Here is a 27,987-nt window from a genome sequence, read left to right as displayed (position 1 = left end):
TCCTGTGAAGGATTTATTGACAATATCACTGGAATCTAAATCCTCTAGGCCATTTTTTCACCAAAGCCCTTATTTTCTTAGGGCGTTATTTTTTTTCTTAAATCAACAGTTTTCTTGAAATATAATTCCCATTCTATAAAATTTCCTGTTTTGAATTGTATAGTTTAATAGTTTTTAGTATATTCACAGAAGTGTGCAACCATCACCATAATAAATTTTGAAACATTTTCAGCAGGGCACAGTGGCTCACGCCTGTAATCCCAGCTACTCAGGAGGCTGAGGCAGGAGAATTGCTTGAACCCGGAAGGCAGAGGTTTCAGTGAGCTGAGATTGCGCCACCGCACTCCAGCCTGGGCCACAGAGACTCCGTCTCAAAACAAAACAAAATAAAGCAAAACCAAAAAACTCAACAATTTTAGAACATTTTCATCTCACCATCCTGCCAAAAAACCCTGTTCTCCTTAGCCATCAATCTTCAGCTCCCTACCCACCTCTAACCATAAATCTATTTTCTGTCTCTGTAGATTTGACTATTCTAGATATTTCATATGAATGAAATAATATAATATATAGTTCCTTGTGACTAGTTTCTTTCACTTAGTATGTTTCCAAGTTCATCCATGTTTTGGTATGTATCAGTACTTCATTCCTTATTATCGTGGAATAATATTCTGTTGTATTGATATACTGCATTTTATTCATTCATCTGTTGATGAACATTTGGATTATTTCCACTTTTGTCTATTATAATAATTCTGCTATGAACACCCATGTATAAGTTTTTGTGTGGACATGATTTCATTTTCCTTGGATATATACCTAGCAGTAGAATTGTCGAGCCATAAAGAACTCTAGGTTTAGCTTTTTGAGGAGCTTCCAGATTATTTTCCAAAATGGCTGTGCCATTTTACATTCCCACCAGTAAAGTATGAGAGTTCTAATTTTTCCCTGTCTTCACCAACACTTGTTACCTTTTTTATTATAGTCATCATAGTCTGTATGAAGTGATTTCTCACTGTAGTTTCTTCAGTAGTAATTTAAAAAGTTCCTACCTACTTTAGCATAAAATTACTTTCCTGACTCTCTTCAGGGAGCCTGCCAGAGAATTCTCTTTCTCTTGTGCTGTCTGCCTTATGCCTGGGCATAAGCTCTGATAAAGCCCTGTCTGGGAAAACTCTTTTGGCCTTCTCAATTTCTATTACATTGAGAGCCCAAGAACCCATGGTCAGTAACAGGCCAATGAGAAGGCTCCCGCATTAGTCTAGGTGAAGGATGATGGTGGCTTGGACCAGAATAGGGTGGTAGTCATGGAAATGGGGAGAATTTGACAGACTAGATTTATTTTGGAAATAGAACTGAATCTGACCAGATTGAATTGGGCAGGGAGCAGGGAAAGTGAAGGGGAAGGAAGACTCCAGGTTTATGCCTTCAGCATTTGGGTGGATGAATGGATGGATGAAGGGATAGATGGATGGATGGATGGTGGTTGGATGGATGGGTGGTTGGATGAATGGATGGTGAAGGGGTGAATAGATGGGTGGATGGAAAATGGAGAGATGATGAACTGAGATAGGGAAGACTAGAAGAGGTGCGTATTTTGGGGCAAAGACAGTTTTGCAATACGTTAAGTTTGAGGTGCCTCAGAGTCATACAAGAGGATTTGTCAGAAAGGCAGTTGGATATAAGATTTCGAAGCTCAAAAGATAGGGAGGGCCTGATGGTATGTTTAAACCTATATGGATATCACATAGGTAACATTTAAAGCCTGAGAAATGGGCCAGGCGCAGTGGCTCACACTTGTAATCCTAGCACTTTGGGAGGCTGAGGCGGGTGGATCACTTGACGTCAGGAGTTCAAGACCAACCCAGCCAACATGGTGAAACCCCATCTCTACTAAAAACACAAAAATTACTGGGGCATGGTGGTGGGTGCCTGTAGTCCCAGCTACTCAGGAGGCTGAGGTGGGAGAATTGTGTGAACCCAGGAGGCAGAGGTTGCAGTGAGCCAAGACTGTACCACTGCACTCCAGCCTGGGCGACAGAGCAAGACTCTGTCTGAAAAAAAAAAAAAAAAAGAAAAAAAAGAAAGCCTTAGAAATAGGCAATGCCACGTAAGAAGAAAGATGAAAGGAGGGCAGTGCCCTGAGGTGTGCCAGCACTGGAGGAAACAAACAGCCAGAGATGTAGGAGGGAAGCCCAGAGAAACTGTGGGCTGCAAGGATGAAGCAGTAACAAATAAAACGCCACCAAGAGAGGAAGAAGGACGACGGGAAACAAATAAACCAGAGAGACTATTGCATTTAGCAACTTGCAAGCACTGGATTACTTTTTACTCAGAAATCAAACCCCAAGGATAGTGTTTCCCCTCCCTGCAGGGGTTTCTGCAGGTCCCTTTCCATGCCCCCTTCCACTTCTTTAAGTGCTAAAAGTGATGATTTTGGGGTGATGTTTTAATTTTTATTCTTTTTGGCTTATAACTGTGTTTTCTCATTCTCTACAACAACAGGTAGTATATTGTAATAGAAAAACCATTGTGGTCAATGATGACTTCTGCCCGTTCCTGAGCACAGGGGACATCACTATTAGTGCCTGTTCCTTCCTCCCTACTGCTGATAAGGAAACAGGGGCAGAAATAATACTAATAATTTGTGCCACTTTTTCTGCATACCCTTGGCCTTATTCTGGGCTACTGAGCTGAGAGCTTGCCTGAGGCTGGAGCTCTATTGTCTGAATCCAGGGGCAGAAATAACTGAGGGCTCTTTTACCGCATCCACCTGGAGGCTGCCTGCAGGCTTGGGTTGCTAAGTGCACTGCTTAATTTAGAAGCGCCTTTTATCCTGGCTCTCTTGACCAGTCGAAGTTGTGGTCACTGTTTTCAACGAGGACCAGGAAAGAAAGGGTGGAATTAATTAAACCTAGAGGAAGGGACTTTGAAGGGCGGAGCTAAGGTCAAAGAAAGAACCCTTTAAATAAAGGGCCCACACTGGCAGCCAGGGAGTGCGCAGGGCTGGCGAGAGGGAAGCTGGGTTGCTCCACGCCTTTCACGCCTTCCACCTCCTGCGTGTCCATCTGTGAGAAGGAGCCAGAGCCCAAGGGAGATGATGGAGCCTGAGGAGTACAGAGAGAGAGGTGAGCGACAGGCATCCCTGGCCCTCTTCCCTGCTGCTACTTCTGCAGGAACAGCTGCTGGTGGGTGGCCCGTAGATTTTGGGGATGACATTTGACCGGAGCATTAGAATTGCCTTCTGAGAGTTGGAACCAGCAACACTTTTTTTTTTCCTGCAAAAGGGATGTGGGATCAGAGTGTAAAACTTTTTTCAACCACTCTTTCATTCTGTCTCTCATATACCCACTCTCACACACGTCCACACTACCGTGCCTTGCTTTTCCTCCTCGCTTTCCCACAAAATAGAGGATTTGGATTCCTGAGCCACTAAATGGGAAAAGGGGATTGTTCATATTCTGAAATAGAAAAAAATGTTCTCAGTATTCTGTGATCACTGCAAATCTTTTCTTTCTTAACATTCATTCCTTCATGTGCGAACCTATCAGTAGCGTTCTTTCATTTAGTCATTTATTTCATAAATATTTAGTAGGTGCCTACTCTGTATCAGGCAAAACCAAGTGGTTATCCAGTTTTCAGACATGGCTCTCCCTTAGCAGGAAAGTAGGTAGTTGCTTAAAAGAGAATCTTGAATGTCTTTATTTCTATAATTTTTTATATCCTTCTACTCACTAATTAGTGTGCATTAGCTTCTTCTGTTGCTTTCCTAAGGCACTGTCAGCTGAGAGCAGGTTCCTGTAGATATTCATCCTCTGAGTGGAATACAAGTACATTTAGCACTGTTCCTGGACCTGTGGAGGGTTAGGTCTAGAGCTCTCAGATCTCTGGTGGGGCCCTGCTGGAGAAGCACCAGGATGTGAGAGGGCTGAAGGGGAGCAGAAGGAAGACAGAATGGTGTGGAAATCTACCTTTGTCTCATCAGTGTTGCCTGGGGCTGGTTCTGTTCTTAAGAACTTTGCATAAGCTGATGCAGAGGGGAGAAACTGAGTTCCCTCTCCTAGGTAAAAGCAGCTCAGGAAGTACTAAGGAATGGATATTGAGACAGACAGAGAAATATGTACACACACACACACACACACACACACACATACACACAGCAACAGAGGCACTGAAGACTGCAACCTGAAAGGATAAATAATTTGCAATAGTTTCAGAGTGTTCGACTTGACTTTTTTTCCTTCCTTATTCATATGTTCATTCACTTGATACATTTTTTTTTTTTAGCATCTAAAAAATATCCTAAGCACTGATGTGTTGATGGAGGCAGCAGGGAGGGAGAGAAAGTCATTAAGATTTGGTGCCACATTTCCCAGGCCAGGGCAGGGGGCTTGGTCTGGACCCATGGTTGTGCTTTAGGAATTCTGTGAGCCTCAGAAATTATACACAAAGTTCTGTGTATATGTAAGCCTACAGTTTTAATCAGATTCTTGAATTTAAGTCCTCATATGAGTCCAAAGAAGATGAATAATAACGGATTCAATGGGAATGGTGAAAAAATAGTTTTTTTGTCCTTTATTGGAACTGGGCATGGAATCTTTCCATCTGTGCTACCAGATATAACTGGTGGGTGTGTGTGTAACACTTTTTGGATACAAAGAGCTATAGAGTTTGTGGATACAAATAATATCTTTGTAGATACAAAGAACCTATAAAGTAGTTAATAGATGTTCTGTTTCTGAGAAGGAAAGAAAGGTAGGAGAGACAATCAAAATTGAAGTGGAAAAAGGAAGGGGAAAGAAAATGAAACGTTTCACTTTGGCGCTAGAGTTTTGTGCTTTGGAGATTTTCCCTCTTGTTCATTTGCTCACTCAGAATCTCCCTCCATCATTCATTCACTCCCTTATTCTTTTTTTAAATTCTGAAGATAAGGTTGTGCAGGGGATCAGATCCTACCCTCAGCCCATGAATCTGTCTCTCTTTTTTTTTTTTTTTGGGGGGGTCCAGGCTGGAGTGCAGTGGTGCGATCTTGGCTCTCTGCAACCTCCATCTCCCAGGTTCAAGCGATTCTCCTGCCTCAGCCTCCCAAGTAGCTGGGATTACAGGCGCCTGCCACCATGCTTGGCTAATTTTTTTGTATTTTTAGAAGAGAGGGGTTTCACCGTGTTAGCCAGGATGGTCTCGATCTCCTGACCTAGTGATCCACCTGCCTCAGCCTCCCAAAGTGCTGGGATTACAGGCATGAGCCACCGCTCCCGGCCAAATCCATCTCCTTCTTTACCAAGTCTCTTGGCCCGGACCTGAGAGGGATGGGCACAAATCGGTCAGGCCCAGTCAGAGGACTTGAGCCTGATTTCTCTATGTCACTTCTAGGGAGAGAGATGGTGGATTACATCTGCCAGTACCTGAGCACTGTGCGGGAGAGACGTGTGACGCCAGACGTGCAGCCTGGCTACCTGCGAGCCCAGCTGCCTGAGAGTGCTCCTGAGGACCCCGACAGCTGGGACAGCATCTTTGGGGACATTGAACGAATCATCATGCCTGGGGTGAGACACAGTGACCACAAGGGCAGATCTGGATTTCAGGGCACAGAAGGGTGGGTGGTGGCCTGAAGAAAGGCCTGCTTTGTGTCAGCTTGGGATGAGAATGCATCCTTCAGCCACTTGGCCACTAACACCCCAGCCCATCTGTGAGGCATGTGGAGGGCAGGACTTTGACTGGTATTAGGTTTCTTTTCTTTTTTCCAAGTTGTGCCATGGCAAGAGGTTTATGATGCCAGGGCAGGGCTGGCCAGAACACCTGCATTCCGGAGCACAGTCTGGCAGAAGTGTGGAAATCCCATGGGATGGGTGGAGAAGAGAACATTTTGTCTGAGGGGAAAGGACAACTGTGGGTAGTAAGACAGCGGAGAGGAAGCTGGAGGTAGTGCCTGGCCCCGACGACGGAGCCAGGGACTCTTCTATACAGCATCTGAGACCACACCAAAGAGAAGGAAGGAAGTGGGGAACACATCCCCGCAAGGACACTCTGGTGACCAGGTTGCATTGGTCCAGGAAACTGAGTGGGCCCCAGCAACCCCTCCTGGCACCTCTGAAGTCTGGTGATTGAGCTGCTCTTCAAGAGCAAGAGGGGGCTTTCCCTGAATCACTGATACTTTCCATGACGGAGGGTGCAGCCGGGGATAGTGCTGGTAGGGCCAGGAAGCTGATGGAAGCTGGCTGATGCATGGGCTTGAGCTGGAGCCTGCCTTGATGGGTGGTGATGACACCCCTGGCCAGCGGCGGTGAGGAGCTCTGCCATGTGCTCATGCTAAAGTAGACTCCCTTCCTGTGGTGGGGCTCCCTGCCACGTGCCAGCTGTGTGCCAGTGGCCCTGTTTTACAGATGAGGAAACTGCTGATGCTCAGAGAAGTTAATTGTCTTGCCCAAAGTCACAGAATTAGTAACTGGTAGATCCAGGATTTTAACCTAGACCAGTCTTACTTCACAGGCTCTGCCGTTTCTCCTACCCTCTGTCACCTCTACTGGTGAGTGCCTGAGTGTGCCTGGCTAAGCCTGGGTCCCTAGCATTGCCTCTCTTGTTCCGCACCCCCACACAGGCTGTGTCCTCCCTCTCCCCGCTTAGGGCATTTGTGTTCTGAACCACACACGTTTAGAGGCTCTTCCTGAGGCCAACTTGAGGTTTGCCTTCATCATTGCCAGAGAACTTTTGACTTAAATGTGACAAAAAGGCCAGGCGCGGTGTCTCACGCCTGTAATCCCAGCACTTTGGGAGGCCGAGGCAGGAGGATCACCTGAGGTTGGGAATTCGAGACCAGCCTGACCAACGTGGAGAAACCCCGTCTCTACTAAAAATACAAAATTAGCTGGGCATGGTGGCGCATGCCTGTAATCCCAGCTACTTGGGAGGCTGAAGTAGGAGAATCGCTTGAACCCGGGAGGAGGAGGTTGTGGTGAGCTGAGATAGCACCATTGCACTCCAGCCTGGGCAACAAGAGTGAAACTGCATCTCAAAAAAAAAAAAAAAAAAAAAAAAAAAAAAAGTGACAAAAATATGCTAGAGGCAGGGGTGGGAAAATACTCAAGCTCAGAAAGTGATGGCAATTTTGATTTTTTTTTTTTTTTTAAAGCAACAGAAACAAGGTCTCACTATGTTGCCCAAGCTGGTCTCCAATTCCTGGATTCAAGTGATCCTCCTACCTCCGCCTTCCAAAGTGCTGGGATGAGAGACCTAAGCCACTGCGCCTGGCCATGAAGGCAATTTCATATAAAGCCACTCATCTCTTTGACCATTCAGCCTATTTCACAAGCATCTTTTGAAAATGTCAGTATCAGTAAGGCTTACGGAGGCTAGATCCTGATAAGATTATCTCCTGGTTTTTATTCTGTAAAATGTAATCTGCTGAGGGGCTAACTGTAATCTGAGAGTGAGACTGAAAGCAACTGTCAGAAGAGGTGGAAAGGAGCTGATTCATTTGATTGAAAGGAATTCCAGCAGTTGCTGTGGGTGTGGTTGGTGAAGCTCATTTCTGGAAAGAGAGGTCTGTTTGTTTTTGATAAGGCCCTTCTGGCTTATTTTATCTTATTTATCTTACCAGAACAGACTATTGTCTCTTGATAGGGCTAGGAGGTAGAAGCCCTTGTCTGGGGTTTCCAAAATACTGTCACTAAACACAGTGATAATAAGGGTCAAATCTCTCAACTCATCTCTCAGGCCACACCAGCCTCCGAGAGCTGGCCTGAAAGCAGTTGGCCCTTTGCTTACTCATTTTGCTCAGTGCCTCATTGAAAACTGAATTAGTTTTTCTCTTCCTGCCACCACCTAGAAAATAAGAGAAGAAAAATTCTCTTTCCCCTTTAATTCCAACCCTGGTTAGACAATCCTCATTTACTTTTCACGAGAGAGAGAGGGCATTCCCATGGAAAAAGTCAGGACACCACCCTGCTCAGGTGTCTGGGCTTCTGTCTCATTGCGGTCACCTGTCCGTATGGGGTATGTGTGACCACAGGGATGTTGCTTCTCTCTGCCAGCCCCAGTTCTCACCTGTAAAACAGAGATAATGCGTAGGCCCTACCCCATAAGGTCCTGTGAGAAGTAAGTAAGAGAAGGCATGGAGAGCAGGAGATGTGGTTATTACCGGTCATGAGTCTTGCATGGTGAAAATCGGAGGAAGAGGTTTGATTCTCTGAGTCAAGTCAGGATATGTGATGTGTCTGTCACCCACATGATTAGTTTACCGTTAACATTTCACACATTTCTTGCCCACACCTCCACCCACACAGCAACCCTAGGAGACAAGATTTATTTTACGATGAGAAACTGAGGTTGAGGGAAGTGCAGGATAGGCTCCTGGTTTTAGGGGGTCTGTACTGTAAACGCTTTTTGAGACCTCCTCTTGAAAAACAAAAAAGAATGAGGCTGGGCACGGTGGCGCACACCTGTAATCCCAGCACTTTGGGAGGCTGAGGCGGGCGGATCACAAGGTCAGGAGTTCGAGACCAGCCTGGCCAGCATAGTGAAACCCTGTCTCTATTAAAAATATGAAAACATTAGCAGGCATGGTGGTGGGCACCTGTAATCCCAGCTACTTGGGAGGCTGAAGCAGAAGAATTGCTTGAACCTGGGAGGCGGGGGTTGCAGTGAGTCGAGATGGTGCCATTGCACTCTAGCCCTGGTGACAGTGTAAGAATCTGTCTCAGAAAAAAGAATGAATCTCAAAAGAGACCCCTGCAAACATGGTATGTTGGAGCTTAAGTTCATTAGCTTCATGGTAAATCTACACAGTCACACAGCTGGTTAGGGACCGAGGTGGGATGGGAACTTGTGTCCTTGGACTTAATTCTTATGCTCCTTATACTATACATGTTGCCCAGGACAAGGCCCTTGTTCTTCAAGGACTCTGAGTATTTGTGCACAGTAAAGAACAGGATGATGTTCTAAGAGGTTATCAAATGAGTCCTCAGTAGAGTGAAACATCTAGAATTACAGCGTTCCATCGCTCAGGGAAGGGATCGAAGGGAGCTGTGGGAGCTAGGGGAGAGTTCAAGTAGGAAATGAATATTTAGTAGCTTTCTAAAAACTGGCAGGTTTTGGAAGGTCATGTCTTTATGGCGAGTGCCTTTGTATCAGGGGACACAGCATTGCTCAAAAAGGAACAGGGCATGCTTGCAGAGCAGTGAGATGAGGAGAGATTAGATAATCCATGAGGCAGATGAACCACTGGGGCTGCTTCTGACTTCTGATGGGGGGCCCCCCCTGCCCACTCAGCTCCTCCTTACATCCGGGTTTGATTGTGGGCTCAGGGCTTAGCCTGGAGGTTGGCCTCCAGTATGCTTGGTCTGGGCTCTCCTCTCTACTGTCTCCTCTCCTCACTACATTCCCAATGTGATGCTTAAGGACAGCTTTGAACCTGTTCACCCTGACCCTCTGAGCTGCATGCCCAGAGAGCTCAGTGCTCCATAAAACAAAAGGTGCCTTTTGCAAGAAACTGGGTGAAACAAGCAGTCTACTTTTCTAGAGCTCACAGTCTGTCCTTCCTTTTATTCCTGGGCAGGGGCGGCATGAGCGGTAAGTATTGGGGACTAATGTGAATACCACTCAGAATCCCACAACTGGATTACTTCAGCGATTTTCCTTTTGCATTTTCCCTTCTGGACTTTGCATATATGAAAAGGCTCCACTGATGATCTAGCATAGGACATGAGCCATGTGAGTGGCAAGAACACCAGTTAACAAGTCAGATTTTCATGGAGTTGTGTCACTTATTTCTGCTTAAAAGTGTCAGCCCATCTCTAGAGTGACACTTCACCTTGCCAGAGATGGTCTCTGGAGAAAGAAAGCCTCCTGGTGCCAACTGTGTGCATGCTCTGCCTCCAGGTGGTACATTGGCAGAGCCCCCATATGCACGCCTACTACCCAGCCCTCACCTCTTGGCCCTCCCTGCTAGGAGACATGCTGGCTGATGCCATCAACTGCTTGGGATTCACGTGGGTGAGTAGCAATGGCTGTAACTACTGGCAGTGGGGAACGTAGCAGGGAGTGGCATCCTACGGCTGACATATTTTGCCTTTCTTTCTGAATATGGCTCCACGATAACTATTAACAATGGCTACATTCTTTAAGCTTATGCTTTATTTTAATTTTCTCATTGCATCCTTTAACCCTATGGAATCACGAGTATTGGTCCCATTGTGTAGGTGAGGAAATCGAGGCTTAAGCAACTTATCTCCCCCAGATCACACAGCTCATAGAGACACAGATAAGATTTGGATATAGATCCGGTTATTGCCACAGTTTGTGACCTTAACTAAGCAATTTGATGCCTGTTGGGTTGCCACTTCCCCTGTGCTCTTGTATTTGAGTAGCTGGAGATACGTCCTGAGACTTCCCTTAATAACCCCTTAAGCACCACTCAGCTTTAAATGGTGCCAAAAAGCCTCCTAGAACATCTTTTTATTTTAAGCCTGAACTCTTACGGGTGTGTGGGTGGGAGGGCACTTCCAGAGCACTTCTTGCACTACCACCCCAGCAGCCAGGGCGGAGGCGTCCTGCAGGTACTTCCCCTGGCAAAGCTTCGCCTAGCATGGGGGCTATCTTTTCTAGGAAAGAGTACGTTCTTAGTCCTAAAACCTCCCCCTGGGCAGTTGAGGACTTCTCAGCTATGTATTTTAGGGTCTTGGAGAACCAAATCCAAGCCAACGATTTCTAGGGCTATTTCTCCATAGAGCCTTGGAGAATTCGCCTCATTGAGGGCAACATGAATCCAAAACCCCACATTATTTTCTCTTTTTGGTTGACAGAGCGTGGACCGGGAGAGAGGCACACGGCCTAACATTGACCCCTTTCCAGAAAGGTTCCCATTGACACCATCAGGGGCAGACATGTTTCTGGAGCTCGTGGGGGCACCTCAGTGCCCTGGGGCTGTGCAGTTCGAAGTTCCTTTTCCTTTCTCAGGCATCCAGCCCTGCGTGTACAGAGCTAGAGATGAACGTCATGGACTGGCTGGCAAAAATGCTGGGACTTCCAGAGCACTTCTTGCACTACCACCCCAGCAGCCAGGGCGGAGGCGTCCTGCAGGTACTTCCCCTGGCAAAGCTTCGCCTAGCATGGGGGCTAAGTAGTGAAAGACAAGCCAAACCCTAACCTGGCAATTCTCCCGTTCTCCATGGAATTTCCCCCACGTTACCACACCATCATCACCAACACCACCATCATCACAGCTTCCACCTCTACTCCCACCTCAGCTGCTGCTTCATTCACATGTGCTGCTACTTCCTTTGAAAGCAATTAAAGAGCCAACACATGATCACATGTCCAGTATGACTTGATTCGGGTTTCTTAGTCTATAATCTGACAATTCCCTTTTGTTGTCCCATTTTGCATCTCACGGTGAAAGGGGAAAGGAGAAGGCAAGGGAGGACTTCTCTCTCTCTCCCTGCTAGGTTCAGGAGATCCCTTGCAGTGAGAGCAACTAACAGCATAAACTGATTAATGGCATCCTCTGACCCTATCTTTTGGATAGTTGTCAAATAATGGCTCTTCAAATATTTCTTTTTTTCAACAGCAGTGCCATGGAATGGAGCTTTCTGGGTGCCTCCCAGAACGCTTAGGTGCTTTTGCATCAGTGAGCTATGATTGCACCACTGCCCTCCAGCCTGGGCGACAGAGGAAGACCTTGTCTCAAAAAATAAAAAAATTGCCATGTCACTCTGAGATGAGAGCCAGGAAGTTCACTGGGTCCTCTTGCTAGCTGAGTGACTCCCTCTCTCACTCCAGCCTTGCAGCAAGATTAAAATCTGAACCTCGGAAGAAAGATAAATTGCTGCATGTTGTGGACATTTTGGGTTGTCAGCAAATAGCTACAACTTCGGATGTCATATTTGGGAGAACATGCTAAATGTCTATGGTACATGATCTTGCTTTTCATCTAATTATCTCAGGAACCCTGTAGGTGAATAGTACCATTCCCCAATGTTTGAGATAAAAGCATTGAAGTTCAGAGAGATTAAATAACTTGCCCTAGCTTACACAGCTGCTAAGCAGAAGAACGAGGATTCAAACCCATGCCTGTCTAAATCCAAACCATGCTTTCTCCTGTATCGTCAGCCATGTGAACTTGAGTTCGTCCCATCATCTCTCTGAGCATCCCTCTCCTCATCTTAGTGTGACAAGAATCATAATTATCTCAAAGAGGTGTTGTGAGGAGCAAGTAGAATGCCAGAAAGTGTTTTGTAAACTAGGAATTGCAATACGGATGGAAGGTGTTGTTACTATTATTATTATTTTTAAAAACAGGGCCTGGTTCTGTCGCCCAGGCTGGAGTGCAGTGGAGCCATCATGGCTCACTGCAGCCTCCACCTCCTGGGCCCAAGCAATCCTCCCACCTCAGCCTCCCACGTAGCTGGGACTACAGGTGTGCGCCACTAAACCTGGCTAATTTTTTTTTCTTTAAGAGACAGGGTCTCACTATGTTGTCCAGGCTGGTCTCAAACTCCTGGACTCAAGGGATCCTCCCAAAGTGCTGGGATTACAGGCGCAAGCCACTGCACCCAGCTGATTATTATTATTATTATTATTATTATTATGCTATGTACCTCTTTACATAAATAGCTTGTTATGGAGTAACTCCCAGACACTTAATATCTGTGTGATCTGGTCCACACCACTCTCCATGACAGTGTCTGCCAGGCCTTTTTTAGCAGGATTCTATCAGCTATAGGTTACTTGAAGATTTCAAGAAGCAAAGACATCAAAGACTAGGTGAATGAATGATGAGGAACCATAAAGACTCCTGTGAAGCTTCTGAGGTGGCCCTGAAGATTTCCACAATCACGGCCAGAGCAAAATCCTACCCAACCCTTGTTTGGATAATCTATACTTCCGTCCTGGGAAGCAGTTAAAGGGATGCTCTCCATTTCATAGACAGAAAAGAGTCTTCTGGAGGGGAAATGTTAGCCCAAGGTCACAAGAGCTATTGACAACTAAATGGGCCCAAGTCACCAGCCTCTCGCAAAGGCCAGGACCCTCTCTCCCTGGGGAATCGAACTCCATTTCCATTTGTGTAATAAACGGAGAGTTCTTCTTTTAAATATGTTTTATATGGGGAGCAAACATATCCAGGAGGGACAGAACATTCTCTTTTCGGTTTCTGTGGCCTCTCTAACAGAGAGGGTGGTATTAGGTGCAAGCTTATTTTAGAAGGCAGAATAGGAATGCAAGCTGGGGAGGGAGATAGGCACCTTGGGCAGGAGGAGCTGTGTATTTCCTTCTGTGAATAGCTATGACACACACACACACACACACACACACACACACACACACAGAGAAAGAGAGAGAGAGAAACAACTATAAAACCTGGGGAAATTTGGCAAGAGAACACAGAAAGGCTGCCATGGTAATCCTTTTCCCCTGCAGAGCACAGTCAGTGAATCCACTTTGATTGCCCTGCTGGCAGCAAGGAAGAACAAAATCCTGGAAATGAAAACGTCTGAGCCCGATGCTGATGAGTCCTGCTTGAATGCCCGACTCGTGGCCTATGCCTCTGACCAGGTGAGTTGCCCGACGCAGGACAGCCCTTCGGGTTGGTGCTTGGCTTCTGGAATCTTGGTCCCTGAGCAATTTTTTTCTAGATGTGAGTACGCTGGGGTTACGGGCAGCTCAGACCTGGAAGCTTGTCTCCAGCAACTGTAAGGAAGGCAAGCTTGCAACGATCGTATTCGGTTCCCTGAGTTTTTTTTTTTTTGAGACGGAGTCTCGCTCTGTCGCCCAGGCTAGAGTGCAGTGGCCGGATCTCAGCTCACTGCAAGCTCCGCCTCCCGGGTTTACGCCATTCTCCTGCCTCAGCCTCCCGAGCAGCTGGGACTACAGGCGCCCGCCACCTCGCCCGGCTAGTTTTTTTGTATTTTTTAGTAGAGACGGGGTTTCACCGCATTAGCCAGGATGGTCTCGATCTCCTGACCTCGTGATCCGCCCGTCTCGGCCTCCCAGAGTGCTGGGATTACAGGCTTGAGCCACCGCGCCCGGCCCGGTTCCCCGAGTCTTAGGCTTCAGCAGTTTCTGGGGAGTGATCACTCCAGGACGACTCTTGCTGACAGGTTTCTGTGGCCCTTCTAGGCTCACTCCTCCGTGGAGAAGGCTGGTTTGATATCCCTTGTGAAGATGAAATTTCTGCCTGTGGATGACAACTTCTCACTCCGAGGGGAAGCTCTTCAGAAGGCCATCGAGGAAGACAAGCAGCGGGGCTTGGTGCCTGTCTTTGTAAGTCAGGATGTGTGCCTAAGCTTAGAATGATAGAACTTGGATGTGAGGAAGGAATTTTGGCAGAATTCAGGTAAGTAACATGCTGCACACGAAAGCAGAAAGGTCCTCCCATACAGTATTTTACACATCATGAGGTGCTATCCATAGGTGTGTGGTGGAATAAATTTTGTGGGTCATAACCAGCATTAAAAAGAAATATAGTATAAAATATTAGAGTGCACACAGATAGCCAGAGTATGCATTGTTTTATGAAACTTTTTTTCCAAATACACATGTATACACGTACTAGATTGTTATATAAAATGTGTTTCTTACGAGTCATGGTAAAACACAGTCTGAAATATACACTGTTCTGGTGGGATGGATGGGAGAAGATCACATGTGTGGTGAAATCTTTCTCAGGCCAAATGTGTCACACGAGCCCACCCTCCTATATTTTGCCTTCATTTTCCCCTAGGTCTGTGCAACACTAGGGACCACTGGGGTCTGTGCGTTTGACTGTCTGTCAGAGCTGGGCCCCATCTGTAAGTATCTTCCCTCTCTGGCTAGGAAGACAAGGAATACATTTTTAAATGTCTCCGAAAGCAAGAACCTGAGACTAGCTCTATGGGATTATTCTGCTCCTCTTTGGTCAATGCAGAGACATGGGAAGAACCACCAAAGGTCATGAGGCTGTCTTCCAGGGATCCCTGGACACTGCCTTTCCCAGTGGTGTGACAAGAGTTAGAGGTGCCCTACCTTGCCCCCTGTCCTAGGAGAGGCTTTGGTTTTCTCATCCTCTTACTCATATGTTGAACTTTACTTAATGCAGGCTGTATCCAAAATACAGTGTGAATTAGGCTAGAATAGAAATGCTTTCTATTCTAGCTTCAGAAAAGGAAAAGGGTTGGGTAGGGGAAATCATGGGAGAGATTAAAGGCAGAGAGGAAACCCAGACGGGACTGTTTAACCCCCAAGCAAGAAACCCTCTAACTTTTGTATTCGGTGTGCTAACATTGCTCTCTGTGCTGGTGGGAAATTGATTTCTGTGCCAGGATGTTCTAGGTTGAGGCCAAGAGGGTGCTGGCCCTTTACCCAGTGGAAGAAAAAGGCAAGGGCGAGGCTTTGTAGACTTTCCTGTTAGGAGGTAACGATGCCTCCTTCAGCCCCACTTCTTCAAACTGACTCCCCCTGCTCCCATCTCCACACCCCTCCATTTCTCATTTAGCCAAAGCACATCATCCTTGCAGCCCACCACTCAGCTTGGCCAGGTGAGAGACACCTTTCCCCACTTCATCCTCCCCTCCAGCCAGGTGATGTTTGCCTCCTCAGGTGCCCGTGAGGGGCTGTGGCTCCACATCGATGCTGCTTATGCAGGCACTGCCTTCCTGTGCCCCGAGTTCCGGGGGTTTCTGAAGGGGATTGAGTATGCCGACTCCTTCACCTTTAATCCTTCCAAGTGGATGATGGTGCATTTTGACTGTACTGGGTTCTGGTGAGTGGAGCAGCCCAGCTCTGAGCACGCGGGAAAGCCTTGCCTCCTCTGGAGAGACCCCAGCCACTAATGCCCATTTGGAAACCCACAGGGTCAAGGACAAGTACAAGCTTCAGCAGACCTTCAGTGTGAATCCCATCTACCTCAGGCATGCCAACTCAGGCGTGGCCACCGACTTCATGGTGAGTGGCCAGGGACAGGCAGCCTAGTGGGCTCGGGCGTCTGACCCCCCAAAATCTGGACGGTGGCTCCCTTCAGAAGGCAGCACGCTATGAGCTCCTCTCAGAATATTGCCAATGCGTACCTTGGTTTCTAATTGTCCCTAAGTATATAGAATGAAACCCAGAAAATGGTTGAAAATGAGACTAGCCTTTGAGGCAGTGTGCACATTTCCTGAATATTTGTGGCATTTTTTTAATTCCTAGAAATGCTCTTCCTGTCACAGGTGGACCAGTTCCTTCTGCCTCCATCTCGGGTCATCTTTTTTGTTTCCTACCCAGCAGCAGGGCAGGGTGGAGAATTTTTCCGGTGGGGAAAGAGCCTTCTTGCTGAAATCGCTTTTGCTTTTTCGTCCCTGACAGAGGCGCTGTGGGGCAGCTCTGTGGTAGTGACGGGCTGCGGGACTTGTGTGAGGTTCTGGAAGCCTCCGAGCATTCCTGACTTCCCCAGCTGGCTGCACCTCAACTCTCTTAACTCTCTCTCTCTCTCTCTCTCTCTCTCGCTCTCTCTCTTTTTTCTTTTTTCTTTTTTTTGAGACGGAGTCTCGCTCTGTCAACCAGGCTGGAGTGCAGCGGCGCCATCTTGGCTCACCGCAACCACCGCCTTCCGGATTCAAGCGATTCTCCTGCCTCAGCTTCCCAAGTATCTGGGACTACAGGCGTGAACCACCGCGCCCGGCAAACCTCAACTCTCTTGATCCCACATCCTCAGCCAGTATTTTGCCTTAGGGAAACGAGTTCTTACAAACTGACTCCGCAGTTTGAGGATGAGCCCTTCCTTTACTTGGAGGGGAGACAGGGATGTAAACGAATGTATTACACATTACCTGGCCAACGAAGGCAGCAGAGCAGAGTGGGGGCGAGCTTGGTTTGGAATTCCATTGCAGCAGCGGCCCTTTGGGAAACTAATGGACCTCTCTGAGCCTCGCTTTCCTCATCTGTAAAATGAGAATAGTGGCACTGATTCACACGGTATTATGAAGCTTAAATGGGAACACGTGTAGATCACTTAGCACAATAACCGTGTGGCAAGTGCTCGATATATATATGGTAGGCATAGTATTTCTGAAAGCTCTTCTTTGAGATTTGTTATGACAGTGGGTAAGCATGTAGGTGCTAAAGCCAGATGGCTTGTATTGGAGTCCTGGCTTTCTGTTTACTAACTTGTGTGACCTTGGACAAGTGACTTAAACTCTGTGCCCAGATTTCCTCTTGTGTCGAATGAGGCTGATGACCACAGTTCTGGCTTCTTAGGCTTGCTGTGAGGATTATACAAATTAATACACTGAAGCGCTGAGAGCAGTGTCTGACCCCCGTAAGTGTCCTTCCTTGTGAAGAGATGCTTTTATCTTGTCTTCTTGGACAACTGAAGTGTCTTGCCCTTTTAGTCTTAAAATAATACCTTCGTCATCACTTGATTATACTGGCTATTCTCCTTTGGACCAGCCCACACCCTCTTTAGATTTTTGAAGCTTTTGGATTAGAATTGCAGCGGTAAGCCTCATGGCTTACTGGTAGTGACAGAAGACCCTCTAGAAGTAAATAAAGAAAAATAATGGTTCTTTGTCTCCACTGCTCTTTCTGGTGGGTTTTCAGAGATTTTTAATGAAAAATTTAAAAAATTCCGGAACAGCCCAAGGGTCAGATATCTTTAGGGATAACTGTGGGTTTGCTTCCTGAGTGTGAATTGATGCCCATTCTCCTACCAGTATATTTGGGTCATCATAACTGAGGAGCATTATGTTCACTCTTTCCCTTTTGAATTTCATGTTACCCTTTAAATTCATTTACCACAGTGCCTCAGGATCTTCCTGGGGTTCATTCCCAGGAGTTTGGAGATTTTACAGTGCTCTCTCTCTTCCAGATAACTCATAAAAATGTTACAGTAAACTCTTCCCAGCCCTGCTCTGGGGAGCCTTATTATTTTTACCTCTCCACCCAGAAAGTGCTGCCTGACAGTTATCCATCCCCCCACCTTTAATCCTACAGATTTGATTTTGAAGTCCATGAAGAAACTCCTAGAAAAGTGAAGCTGCTATCTTTGTCATGATCCTGAGGGTCCTCGTAGCTACTCTCACATGGGCCCAATGTCTTTCCCACCCAGGTGGCTGCAGCTTCGAACGGAAGCTCCGTCTTGCTCTGAGAAGAGCCAAAAATAGGGCAGCATCCCAGGAGAGAAGACTTAGGTGCTTAATCCCTGGGGCCCTGGAATCACCTAAAATCAGGACTAGATTCTCTGACAGCAGAGAAGCTCCCTCTTTTCTGCCTCCCACTGGACAGAGAGCACCAGTGGAGGGAGCATTACCTTGACCTTGGCAGGGGAGCCCTGCAAAACCTTACAAGGACATAGAGGAGGCTGGGGATGCCTCAAGGTACAGAAGAGTCCTGTCAGCCTTTGTATGTCCAGATTTTTTGATCCAACAGAAAATGTTGGCTAGAACCACTCTGCTGAGTCAGCATGGATCAGTTTTGGAATAGTGACAAGCAAAGGAGCAACTGGGAATGAGGAAGATTGTGAAGAAGTCAAAATAAAATCACCTCTGCCTATCCTGGTTTATTTGCTGGTAAAACAAAGTAGCTCTTTCTATATATGAAATAAATTGGCTATAACTATCTGGAAATCAGAACCTTTTAAGAGATGACCCCTATCATCCGTTCATTATTCTCTTGGAGTGTCCATGGACAAGAGGTGGAGTTGACGCTTTCCCTGTTACAGCAATTTTGTTCCATTTTCAGGTTTTGATGCCCTCTGCTGGCACAAAGGCCACAAGCTGGTCCTCAGCACAACAGAGTTTTTTGCTTGGAAATCAAAGGCTTAGTACTTTTATGCTGGGGAAACTTTGTCCATCAACAAAGGGGTGATGTCCCAACTGTGCCTGGCTTAGGAAACTGGGGTGAAGGGTGAAGGTGAGGACATTTGTGAGGATTTGATAATCTTGTGCATGGCCAGATAAATACGCAGTGGGACAAACATTTATTTTTAGTCAACAGAAATTGTGGTAGAAACTTTCTGACATTTGAGGGAGATGTCATTAGAAACCACATGACTCATTATAATAACTGCAAATGTTTTCCAAATCCTCTGCTCTATTTTCAGATCTGAGAAATCAGTCTGAAATTAATTTGGAAATTTTCAGGTTTGTGGTGGCTGCAACTTTGAACTTTAAGCTCTGTTGAATTTGGCCACCAGGAGCAAAGGATCAATTTTCATCTAACAGAGGCAGAAGTTTCGTTGCTCATTTGAAATCTGACAGCTGGAGTGATGCCCCTCAGATCACACGAATCTCACAGGAAAATGAACAAGGCAGTGTGAGGTTAAATAGGGATCATCTTGGCTCTAGACAGAAATGCTACTGTGATTTGTAGCTCACATTTTAAAATAATCGAAATAGCCAACACCTACTGACAACTTCTTCTGAGGCTCTTGGCGTTCTTTGTCCTCACGCCACTTCCCCGGGAGGTGCAGTTGGTTCTTTACGTCCCGCACTGATGAGCCAGTGAGGTGGCACTACCCAAGGTCACACAGCTAGTAAGTGGCAGAGCTGGAGGCAAAACCTAGGTCTGCAGGACTCTAGTGTCTGTGCTCTAACCACTATACTTTACATTTTTGGGGGGGATCAAAATAGGACTTTATTTTCTGCTATTCAAGGAATATAGATTCGTTTAGAGTGAAAATGTATTGCCCTTATGTTGAATTTCTGGGCTGGGATGAAATGTTTAAAGGAGCAATTTAAAGCAAAGTGCCCTTCTCATTGGTTCAGGGTAATGGACTTGATTTCCACTTGTCTGGCTCTCAGACAAGTGACTATTGGCCACCTTCATCAGTGACTTGGTCACACGATGGGGCAACCGTTGGGAAGCTTGGCTTACTCCTTAGCAACAGCTTCCGGAGTCATGGTGACACCATTCATCCCTGGAGGGCTGGGCAGGCAACAGATAATGCCCAGAAATGCCCGAGGGAGTGGGGCGCCCTTGTCTCTAACCGTGGGCACTGTGTTCCTTTGTTTCTAGCACTGGCAGATCCCCCTGAGCCGACGGTTTCGGTCTATTAAACTCTGGTTCGTGATTCGGTCCTTCGGGGTGAAGAATCTTCAAGCACATGTCAGACATGTATGTAGCATGCCACTGTGGGGGCTGAGCCTGTGTTCCTCTGTTTTCTCATGGCGGGGAAAGCTGGTTTCTACTTTGCAGATCTGCCCAGGAGATTTGCGGTGTCTGGTTCAGGTGTCTGGGCCTGTTCCTCAGCTCCTGGGATTTGATTCTCTTTGTTAACCTGAGGAGCGCTGAGCACAACATGCCCCGAGGGCCGCCTGATGCCTGTCTTCTGCTGAGTGTCTCACTGTTCCCCTTGCTGTCACTGAGCACTGGGGAGGGATGGTCCCAGAGTCTGGTTTGCAGAGAGAGAAAGAGAAAGTAAATCAAGGGGAAGTGTGTGTGGCCAGGGTAGGATCCTATCTGCTTTGGAATTACCTCGGTGGTCACAGCTGGCTGAATATTTTAGCACTATGATGATTATGCCTTAAACAATGCTCTCCTGGCTTGGACAGGTAGACCTACCAAGTCTGGAACAAACCTCCCTGCATTGACAGGCATTTATTGAAGCCCCTATTTGGCTTAATTTATTTCTATTGAATCCAGCAATTACAAAGGTATTGTGCTAAGAAAGGGACACTGAGGTAAATGAGACGGGCACAGCCTCTCTCCCATGTTCTTCATGGAAGAGGCGGGACTTAAGAACTCTGGCCACTGGTGGTGGTCTCCCATTTCTACAAGAGCCCACATGCAAGACAAAGCCATTGATAAAAGCGGCAGGGGAAGCTGGAGACAGTATCCTTTCTGCCTGTGTGTGCTCTGTCCTTCCACCTTGCCTCTAGGGAATTCCTTCTGGGTTAAACAAACACACACCAAAATGAAGTGGTGGAAGCGGTAACTATGACTTTTTAAAACTTAAAAAAAATCAATTATTATGCTTATGTAATAATTATGCATTTATTTATGGGGTATGTGTGAGGTTTTGATACAGGCCTACAATGTACAGTGATCAAATTAGGGTAACTGGGTATCCACACTCAACCATTTATCATTTCTTTGTGTTAGAAACATTCTAGGTCCATTCTTTTAGTTATTTTGAAATGTACAGCAAATTATAGTTAAGTACAGTTGCCTTATTGTGCCACCTAACCTTAGATCTATTTAATTGTATTTTTGCCCCCGTTAACTATCACCTTTTTATCCCCCATTCCCTGCTACCCTTCCCAGCCTCTGCCAACCTTCATTCTATTGTGTGTCTCCACGAGCTCAGTTTGCTTGCTTTTTAACTCCCATGCTTGAGTGAGAACATGTGAAATTTGTCCTTCTGTGCCTGGCTTATTTTGCTTAACATAATGTTCTCCAGTTTCATATGACTGGTTTTAATGTTGGTAACTTTACCTTTGTAATCACCACTGGTTGTTTACCAATGAGCAGCTGCCACCAACAATATTGAGGAACTTTAGGCACTTTGTGCTGTTTCTAGAAACTCAGACTCAAGACTGGAGGGTTGTGGGTGGGGAATGGTTGGTGGAGGTTACAAGTAATTAGGAAGTTTTTTTTGCTTACAATTTGGGACTGGATATTCAATGTGCAGATCCTGACCAACCTCCCTTAGCACTTCCGTCTGCGAGTCAAACCCCTGAATTCCTATTAGCAACCCCATTGCCTACCATATATGAGGCCCACGCTCCTGGGCCTGGCTTTCAAGGACTTGATGATTAGCTCCTACCCTAGCTTGGGCATTTCATCGACCCATCCAGACCCCATGCTCAGTCCATCTCTGCACCTTCACCCGTGTCCTTCACCTGAATTGCCCTCTCCTTTCCAAATGTTGTGAATGGATTAAATTCTGCTTCCACCAGGAGCTTTTCTGCCTATTCCGTCTGTTCTGGTTTCTGCTTCATTAGCATCCCTATGATCACCTACTCAAACCCCTTTACAAAACTGAGCTCAAAGTTCTTCCAATGTCCCACGATAGAAGAAATGGAATGAAAACAAAGCTGTTTGATATGATTTAATTTTATCTCTTCCACTTGACTGTGATGATAATTATTAACACTTGCATAATGCCTTCAATGCAAACATACATTCTAGTTGTTCATTAGATTCTTAGCACAGTGCTTGGGGTGGTCACTCTCATCTGGCAAGGCTCAGAGGGAGCAATTGCCCTGCTTGAGGGAAGAAGGCCTGGGACTTCCCCGAAGCCTCCCAATTACAAATCTTTAATTCTGGGCTGCTTTCTACTACGCTGAGCTCTTGGAAAGTTATATAAAATTAAATTTCATATTTCTCTGTTACAGAGAAGTGCTTTAAAGAATGGAAATTTAGTTCTACCCTTTACTATTTGGTGACCTTAGACAAATTACTTAACCTTTCTATATTTGTCTGCCTTATTTATTCATTTATTGTTATTTATTTTTGAGATGAGGTCTCTGTTGCCCAGGCTGAAGTGCAGTAGTGCCATCAGAGCTCACTGCAGCCTTGACCTCCCCAGGCTCAGGTGATCCTCCCACCTCAGCCTCCTGAGTAGCTGGGACTACAGGTGCATACCATCATGCCCGGCTAATATTTTGTATTTTTTGTAGAGATGGGGTTTTGTCATGTTGCCCAGGTTGATCTCAAGCTCCTGGGCTCAAGCAATCTGCCTACCTTGGCCTCCCAAAGTGCTAGGATTACAGGCATGAGCCACCACCCTTGGCCATGCCTTCCTAATCTATAAAAATGAGAAAAGGATACTACCTCTCTCAAATTAAATGAGATAATATATTTGCAGCCCTTAGCATAGGGTCTACCTACTACTCAGTTAAGTACTCTATGAGTACTTCTTCCTCTTCTCCTCTTCTTCCCCTCCTTCATCATCTCCTTCTTCATCTAATTATAAGTTGCCATCATCATCACCATCCTCCTCCTCATCATCATCTCCTATCACCTACAATAGGGATTGGTAAACATTTCCTATGAAAAGCCAGATAGTAAATATTTTTGGCTTTGTAGGCCATACTCTATTGTAATTACCTCTGTGCTACAAAAGCTATCGTAGACAATACGTAAGCAAATGGGAATGCTGTGTTCCAAAAAACTTTACAAGCACAGGTGGGGGCTATATTTGGCCATGGCTGCACAGTGCCTGCCCTTGACCTAGAGCAGTGCAGGGCACTGGCCGCAGCTCTCTTTTCATGACCTGTGAAGTGGGGCTTTGGAGGTGGTGGTGCTGCCTGTGCTCTGTGTTTTCCTCTCCCCTGACCTCTGCTTCAACATGTTGTTGCAAACAGTATGCGTTATAGGAGGGATAAAAGCACAATGGAAGGAGATTTCCCTGCTGTCACTTGGGAAAGTCACTTTCCCTTGGTTCCTTCTAAAAAATGGAAAGATTGAGCTGGGCACAGTGGCACGTGCCTGTAGTCCCAGCTACTCAGGAGGTGAGGTGGGAAGCTCAATTGAGCTCAGGAGTTCTGGGCTATGGTGTGCTATGCTGATTGAGTGTCCGCACTAAGTTCAGCATCCCTGCCCTTCCCAGGACAAGGGATCACCAGGTTGCCTCAGGAGGGGTGAAGGGGCCCAGGTTAGAAATGGAGCAGGTCAAAAGTCCTGTGCTGTTTGAAACTGACCATGCAGGGGAGAAAGGGGCTCTGAGAAAGATTTGGAGAAACTCATTTCATTATGGTCAAAAGGAAGGATCAGGGCCAGACATGGTGGCTCATGCCAGTAATCCCAGCATTTTGGGAGGCCTAGGAAGGAGGATCGCTTAAACCCAGGAGTTTGATACCAGGCTGAGCAACCTAGTGAGACCCCTGTCTTTACAAAAAAATTAAAAAATGTAGCTGGGCATGGTGGTGCGTGCCTGTAGTCCTAGCTTCTCAGGAGGTGAAGGTGGGGGGATTACTTGAGCACAGGAGTTCAAGGCTGCAGTTAACTTTGATTATGCAACATGCCACTGTACTCTAGCCTGTGTGACAAAGCAAGACCCTACCCTCTTAAAAAAAAAAAAAAAGACGATCAGCTAAATCCCTTGCCCTCTCTTGAAATAGAGTAGCAAGCGTGAGAACTAATTGATATAATTACTTAGCAAATATTTTATTGAGCTCTTCTGGATGCTTGGAGAAATTTTTTAAAAAGAAAAGAAAAGGCAAGTCCTGTTCTTGTTTAGTTAGTAATCCCAGTTTAAAAACAAAAAGCAAAAAACCCCAGGACATTTAAAAAGATGACATGAACTTCAGTGGAAGATTAATATAATACAAAGCCTTTAACATTTTAAAATTGTAACAAAATATACATAACATAAAATGCACCATTTTACTCATTTTTAAGTGCACGATTCAGTGGCATTAAGTATACTCACAATGTTGTGTGAGTTATTTCCAGAACTTTTTCATCATCCTGAGCAGAAACTCTGTATCCATTAACCAGGTCCAAAACCTGTCCATGGTGGGTGGGGACAAGATGTGAAAATATATTCTCTATGGAATGTCAGAAACAGGGGATGAAAAGGGCATTTGGGGTACAGGGTGAGAAGAGGTTTGAGAGGCAAGTGAAGCATGTAGGCTGAGGATGGGGCAGGGCTGCCACTAGCCCATATGGCAACTTTATGTGCCCTAGAAACAGGCATCTCTTCCTATAGCCAGATGCAGCTCACATGAGGCACCTGGCTGGGGATGCAGAGCATGGGCTGGGTTTTGGCCCTTACTTGCGCACTTGGCCGGTCCAGGAGCTGTGAAACCAGGAGTTGAGGTCAGGTTGCCTGGACTGCAAAGCACATGCCTTCTGGGTTCTGGGGCTGAGTTTAAAGAGGGCCCTGAGATGAATTCTCGAGGTGGATCCGATGTGACAGGAAACAGGGGGCCATTGGACATTTTCCAGCTTGGAATATGAGCAAAATCAAATGGAGATGACAATGAGGCAGAAGCCGCTTAGGTCTCTGTGATGGGAAGGTGGCACTGGTTTAAAACTATTTAGCAGTATGAAAGTTTATGCATAGTTAGTCCCTTGTCCGATGGTGAATCTCAGTTCTCTTTATATTTGCAATTCCAGGGTACTGAAATGGCTAAATATTTTGAATCTCTGGTCAGAAATGACCCTTCCTTTGAAATTCCTGCCAAGAGGCACCTTGGCCTGGTGGTTTTTCGTCTAAAGGTAATACCATCTTCCAAGCCCCTCTGTGAATGATGTTATGTGGTGCTCCAGAGCCTCTCGGAAACACAAATGCTGGGCTCTGGGGATGCTGACAGGGGTGTGATGGAGACTTCTCTTTATTTTTCAAACAGGGTCCTAATTGTCTCACAGAAAATGTGTTAAAGGAAATCGCTAAAGCTGGCCATCTCTTCCTCATCCCGGCCACTATCCAGGACAAGTTAATCATCCGTTTCACTGTGACATCCCAGTTTACCACTAGGGATGACATCCTGAGAGACTGGAATCTCATCCGAGATGCTGCCACTCTCATCCTGAGTCAGCACTGTACTTCCCAACCCAGCCCTCGGGTTGGGAACCTCATCCCCCAAATCAGGGGCGCCCGAGCCTGGGCCGGTGGAACGTCCCTTCAGTCTGTCAGTGGGGCAGGAGATGATCCAGTCCAGGCCAGGAAGATCATCAAGCAGCCTCAGTGTGTGGGAGCTGGTCCCATGAGAAGGGAAAATGGCCGCCATCATGAAAGCCTGCCGGACCCAGTTGATGACTGCTTTTCAGAAGAGGCCCCGGATGCCACCAAGCACAAGCTGTCCTCCTTCCTGTTCAGTTACTTGTCTGTGCAGACTAAGAAGAAGACAGTGCGCTCCCTCAGCTGCAACAGTGTGCCAGTGAGTGCTCAGAAGCCACTGCCCACAGAGGCCTCTGTGAAGAATGGGGGCTCCTCCAGGGTCAGAATCTTTTCCAGGTTTCCAGAAGAGATGATGATGCTGAAGAAAAGTGCCTTCAAAAAACTCATCAAGTTCTACAGCGTCCCCAGCTTCCCTGAATGCAGCTCTCAGTGTGGGCTCCAGCTGCCCTGCTGCCCTCTGCAGGCCATGGTTTAGACCCAGGGTCTTCAGCCAGAGTCTGAGGATATACTTCAGGGACTCTGAGAACCCCTCACAGTTGTATGCCAACTTTGTGTGCTTATGTGTACATGCATTTTTCTTGGGGGCGAGTTCATAATTTTAATCACGTTCTCACAGGGGTTCACGGCCCACGATGGGATACAAACGAAGAGTTGAAGCCAGCATGATCTAGATGGGCTCAGCAGGCTGGTCAGAGAGAAAGGGCCGAGGGTAGACAGGCAGCTTCTGTGGCTCAGCTTGTGACATGAAATATAACCTAGAAATAAATTATGTTTGTCCCTGAAACAAAACATATCCTGTGTCACTTAATTGGCTGCTGAAACATTGATTAACCAGTCTGGGAGCTTAAACGCATGTACTTTTTTTGAAGCATCAAGTATGAGTCAGGCACTGTGGCTCAAGGTTCATAAATGAGGAAACCAACGTTTAGGTCACATAGCTTTATTTTTTATTTTATTTTATTTTTTGTTTATTTATTTATTTATTATACTTTAAGTTCTAGGGTACATGTGCACAACGTGCAGGTTTGTTACATATGTATACATGTGCCATGTTGGTGTGCTGCACCCATTAACTCATCATTTACATTAGGTATATCTCCTAATGCTATCCCTCCCCCCTCCCCCAACCCCACAACAGGCCCTGGTGTGTGATGTTCCCCACCCTGTGTCCAAGTGATCTCATTGTTCAATTCCTACCTATGAGTGAGAACATGCGGTGTTTGGTTTTCTGTTCTTGTGATAGTTTGCTGAGAATGATGGTTTCCAGCTGCATCCACGTCCCTACAAAGGACATGAACTCATCCTTTTTTATGGCTGCATAGTATTCCGTGGTGTATATGTGCCACATTTTCTTAATCCCACATAGCTTTAAATAGTCAAACCCAGGTCTCCTGGCTTCCAGTGAAGCCCAGGCTGTTTTCACCATGCAGTACTGCTCAAGGTTGGACCTGAACAGGAGCTCACGGCCCAGCAGGCCACTCTGGTCCTCCAGTACATTTAAAAGTTTCCTTTCTAGGTGTGGACTTTATGCATTTTCCCTTTGTTTTCTGGACCCGGTAGTCAAATAAAAGCTATGCTCACAAGTGGCTTGCTCATCATTAGTTCAGAGGCCAAACACATAATCTTGTTTCTATTTCAGATGCTACTTTGCTAGGTTGTGACTCTGAAATGGGTTAGTAAAGAGCATTAAAGACAAACAAAGCTGGACATTAGTTAAAACTGTAAGGATAGATGTTAATCAATAATATACTATCACAATAGGGAAAAGGGTCCCGTGTGAACTGAACTCACCTTGGATTTGTGCAAAGGTGACTAGGCATTTCACAGGGCGAATGGGAGAATAGGGAGAAGGCCAGCCTAGACTTGGAAGAGTCAGGAAGGTGAAAAATTAGAGAAAGTGGAAAGTGGTTGATGTGAAACCCCTCTGGGTTTGCTAACTGGTGCTTTTGGAAGAAAGGCTGTTACTCTCCCACAGAGACTGGGAGTCAGGGCCCTGTGTTCAGGGGTTGGCTGGAACGAACAGTTAAATCTTTCGGCAGCTTTTTTTCTTAGGCAGGCACTTTAAGGTGGGCTAGGATCATCTCAGGGATGTGGCCTTGAGCTGTGAGAAATTACGTTAGTGTTTGTTCACGTCTTTATAGGCAAAGGTTGAGGCCTAGTCGAGAAGGGGGCTCAGGGCTCAGAGGAGCTTGACTAGAGTTTGGTCAAAAGAATCTTTGTTAAGAGTTTAAAGCTTTTTTTTTTTTTTTTTTTTTTTTTTTTGAGACTAGTGCTTTCTCTCTTACCCAGGCTAGGGTGCAGAGGCATGATCACGGCTTACTGCAGCCTCGACTTCCTGGGCTTGAGCGATCCTCCTGCTTCAGCCTCCCAAGTAGCTATTTATTTATTTTTGAGATGGGGTCTCATTCTGTGAGTGCAGTGGTGTGAACACAGCTCACTGCAGCCTCAGCCTCTGAGGCTCAAGCTGTCTT

The 27,987-nt window shown here is 46.2% G+C and overlaps 1 protein-coding gene across 2 annotated transcripts; it reads left to right on the top strand.

Annotated features, from left to right (window-relative positions):
• The first annotated feature begins 2,697 nt into the window (after positions 1-2,697).
• HDC (histidine decarboxylase) lies at positions 2,698-26,305 on the top strand. 2 transcript variants are annotated; one of them, XM_025390408.1, is made up of 12 exons: positions 2,698-3,128; positions 5,374-5,546; positions 9,877-9,990; positions 10,954-11,076; positions 13,414-13,548; positions 14,113-14,256; positions 14,717-14,783; positions 15,571-15,733; positions 15,825-15,915; positions 19,963-20,061; positions 25,012-25,113; positions 25,245-26,298. In XM_025390408.1, exons 1-12 carry the CDS (start codon positions 3,098-3,100, stop codon positions 25,989-25,991), a joined length of 1,989 nt encoding a protein of 662 aa, XP_025246193.1. In that variant the 5' UTR covers positions 2,698-3,097; the 3' UTR covers positions 25,992-26,298. The 2 variants fall into 2 exon arrangements, with proteins under 2 accessions (XP_025246193.1, XP_025246194.1); XM_025390409.1 differs by lacking the exon at positions 19,963-20,061 and having other exon boundaries at positions 25,245-26,305.
• Positions 26,306-27,987: the final 1,682 nt, after the last annotated feature.

This window comes from Theropithecus gelada, chromosome 7a (genome assembly GCF_003255815.1).
Source record: "Theropithecus gelada isolate Dixy chromosome 7a, Tgel_1.0, whole genome shotgun sequence".
In the NCBI taxonomy this organism is placed as follows: Eukaryota; Metazoa; Chordata; class Mammalia; order Primates; family Cercopithecidae; genus Theropithecus; species Theropithecus gelada.
The sequence above is the reverse complement of the archived record's forward strand: the minus strand, read 5'-3'. Positions and strand labels throughout refer to the sequence as shown.

Bases quoted from the DNA above. Each gene is read 5' to 3' on its own strand.
- HDC (XM_025390408.1), top strand. From the start codon at position 3,098: ATGATGGAGCCTGAGGAGTACAGAGAGAGAG. The intron at 9,991-10,953 runs GTGAGTAGCAAT...TTCCTTTCTCAG, and splicing joins ACTGCTTGGGATTCACGTGG to GCATCCAGCCCTGCGTGTAC. The intron at 13,549-14,112 runs GTGAGTTGCCCG...TGGCCCTTCTAG, and splicing joins TGGCCTATGCCTCTGACCAG to GCTCACTCCTCCGTGGAGAA.